The sequence below is a fragment of the Lactuca serriola genome, chromosome 4 (assembly GCF_051521515.1).
Source record: "Lactuca serriola cultivar US96UC23 chromosome 4, Lser_US96UC23_V15, whole genome shotgun sequence".
NCBI classification, from domain to species: Eukaryota; Viridiplantae; Streptophyta; class Magnoliopsida; order Asterales; family Asteraceae; genus Lactuca; species Lactuca serriola.
Window position 1 is genome coordinate 126,152,847 of NC_136411.1, and position 3,162 is coordinate 126,156,008.

Below are 3,162 nucleotides of genomic sequence, written 5' to 3' on the forward strand. Positions count from 1 at the left end.
CATGTTTCCAACAGATTTTGTGTCAACTAGTGGTATAGCAGCAACATCAAACTGTGGAGGACGAGGGGTCCATGGAGGAGTACCAGAGGAACGTGGCTGAAACTTCTATTGACCATACCTATTTTGTTGTCCCGACTGAGGTTGACCAAATTTATCCTTGTTGACTAACAATGGACACTGAGCTTCCCAATGTTTTTTTTGTTTTCAGAATGCACACTCATCATAAGCAACCCTTGAATTTTGTCGAGACTGATTAGAGGAAACAACAACCACAGCAGGAGCGCGAGTAAGAATAGAGATTGCTTTAAACCCTTTATCCGCATGAGACTTGATACGAGTCTCTTCTGCAATTAACTCATGGATAACAGAATCCACCGAGGGAAGAGGAGAGCGATGAAGAATGGTTCCACGTAGGTCTTTAAAATCAGAACGCAAGGCCATCAAGAACTGGACCAAGCGTTTTTCTTCCCTCCTAGCAATGTAAGGCTCAAAATCTTTTAACTCTTTAGATTTAGTAATAGCCAGTTGATCCCACAGATCATTCATAGCAACATAGAAATCTAGAATGCTCTGGTCATTTTGTTGAAGGGCACGAATATCATATTCTAACTGGTATTGTTTAGCAAAGTTGGACCGAGTATATAATCTCTCCAAGTGATTCCAAACTTCCTTTGTTGTGTCATATTTAGCCAACTGCATACCAATAGACTAAGTAACAGAGTTATCAATTCAAGTAATGACCTTGGAGTTATCAGTCTCCCAAGCATCAAGCAACAAATCAAAATTATCAGTTTGAGGCATTGAGGGTTTGGCTTTAGTCCTAGTGACATAGCCCCACATATTCTTCCCACGAAGGAAGTTCTTCATAACGTAACTCCAATACGTATAATTCTTTCCATCCAGATGAGTACTGATTGACTAAAGGGAATCATCCTTTCCAGTCATGTTGACAATGAATAAATAACCACAATGACAATATAACAATCCGAGAATGAAAGGAGTAATAAACCAGCGGAAGCAATCAATCGGACAATGAATCAACAACAACAACGAATCAACATATCAACAATGAATACCAGCAACAACAAATGAATACCATCTGCTACAGTAACCCTAGAAAAGTTTGATATGCGCCACAGAGGACTGCTACAAAGGCTTCTAACAACGTATCGAACCTCTGCTTTGATACCATGATAACATTGCTATATGATTATGATAAAGAGAAATTACAAGGGTTCTCAATGAAAAGCATAAAGGTATATAGCTTTCACCTTGCTCATTCTATGCTTAGATCTTGATCTAGTAGAGTTTTGGTCACTTTTGGTCCCATAAATGAGATCTAGTGTGAATTTACCACTCCATAAGTTATGATTTGCTCCTCTTGACGTTTCTAAGATCCTTAGTTCATAAAGTTAACATCTTGTTGGTTAAGGATCAACTATGCATGATTATATGTACATTTGGTGAAAGTAGGATGCTAAATCTAAGGTTTGGGTCCCTTTGAGCCATGCAAAAGCATCAAGTTAGTGACCTTATGGATTAAGACATTCCCCAAGGTCTGGATCTGAAATTTGGACATTTGGTCTTAAGCATTACGGGATTAATGGATGAAGTGGCTGAAGGGGGCATACGAATGCATATGTTGTGCGTACGCATCTGGATTTCCGACTTCTTGTAGCAACCTAGTACGCAAGGCGTACTAGGGGTATACTTTGTTGGATAAGGTGTCTAAGTCCATAACTATTTCTGGTATGTACTTGGCCCAGTTGGCATGGTCCATTTGGGTTGCATGGCATCATGATAATTGGATAGACAAAATGAGAAGAAGGACACTTATGATTTGTTAATATATTATAAGTTATAATATATTAATATGAAATCATATTATTTAATTAGTGTTGATCAAGAATTAATTTGTTGATCAAAAAGAGACTAATTAAATATATGGGGTTGATTGTGTAAATCATCCATTCTTATATAGTGCGCTAATGATCCATGGTTTATTGGATTGGGCTAAAACCCATAGGGTGCTCCATGGATAGTCCTGTTGGGTTTTGAGCATTCTAACACTTCCTAAGTGTACATGCAACCCTAATAAACCTTGGATCTATGTTTGTCTAAGATACATGCAAATAATTAATTTTCCAAGGCTTATATCCTAACTAGCATGGCATGGGGAACTTGAATCAAATAAAGCTAGTAGAAACACTTACCTTGTAGTTGTAGTTGATTGCTTGGAGTTTTAGAGCCTAGCACCAATAATGTGGATGCCTCAAATGAAAGTCACAAATCACCACAAACTTGGAACTTTGAGAGAATAGTCACACTTCTCTTGAAATCGGCCCTCACCTTAACATGTGTCAACTAGTATCCACTAGATTGATTTCAAGAGCCAAAGCCTCCTTTATATAGTGTGGTGGATTAGGGTTACATCCATGTAAACCCTAATACCCATGTCTCTTCATTTCCATGAGATCCATGGGTTAAAGCTCCATGGAGTATCCATGGACTTCTCCATCCAAGCCTAGCCCATTCCAAATAAGCATAAGCCCACACTATATAAATATAAAAGCCCATATTTAATTAGTAAAATCTTTGATCACTAAATTAATCCTAGATTAATTATAGATCACTACTAATTAAATAATATGATCTTATATTACTATATTACAACTTATAATATATTAATAAATCATAACTTGTACTATTCTCAAATATTATCCATAAATTGTTCGGGTGAAGTGCAACCCAAATGGACCATGCCGGGTCGGGTCAAGTACATACCAAATATAGTTATGAACTTAGACACTATATCCAACAGTCTCCCACTTGGATAAGTCTAGTAACTATATTTGCAAGTATAACTTCATGAACCGATCAGCACTCGTAGCTCTTTAAACTCTGTTGAACTTGAACGCGCCATTTAGATAAGTGATCATATAATCCTCTGTTCTAGATATCAGCCGGACAAACACATGGAACATTGTCTTGCTTATTGTCCAGCATTTGTTTCCCGATTTCCGATTTGTTTGACATAGAACTTAACTGAACACATCAATTTAGTTCTGACCGGGCCCGGTACATAGGTCAAAACAAAATCATCGAGGGGCCCAGATATCAGCTTCTAATCCAAGAAGGAACAGATAAACTTCGACTCATATG

At 37.6% G+C, this 3,162-nt stretch overlaps 1 protein-coding gene across 1 annotated transcript; it reads right to left on the reverse strand.

The window, feature by feature from the left end:
- Window positions 1-204: 204 nt before the first annotated feature.
- On the reverse strand, window positions 205-867 carry LOC145098791 (uncharacterized). The gene is made up of 2 exons (XM_079036395.1): window positions 742-867; window positions 205-693 (listed from the first exon to the last, which is right to left on the reverse strand). Exons 1-2 carry the CDS (start codon window positions 865-867, stop codon window positions 205-207), a joined length of 615 nt encoding a protein of 204 aa, XP_078892521.1.
- Between the last annotated feature and the right edge of the window lie 2,295 nt (window positions 868-3,162).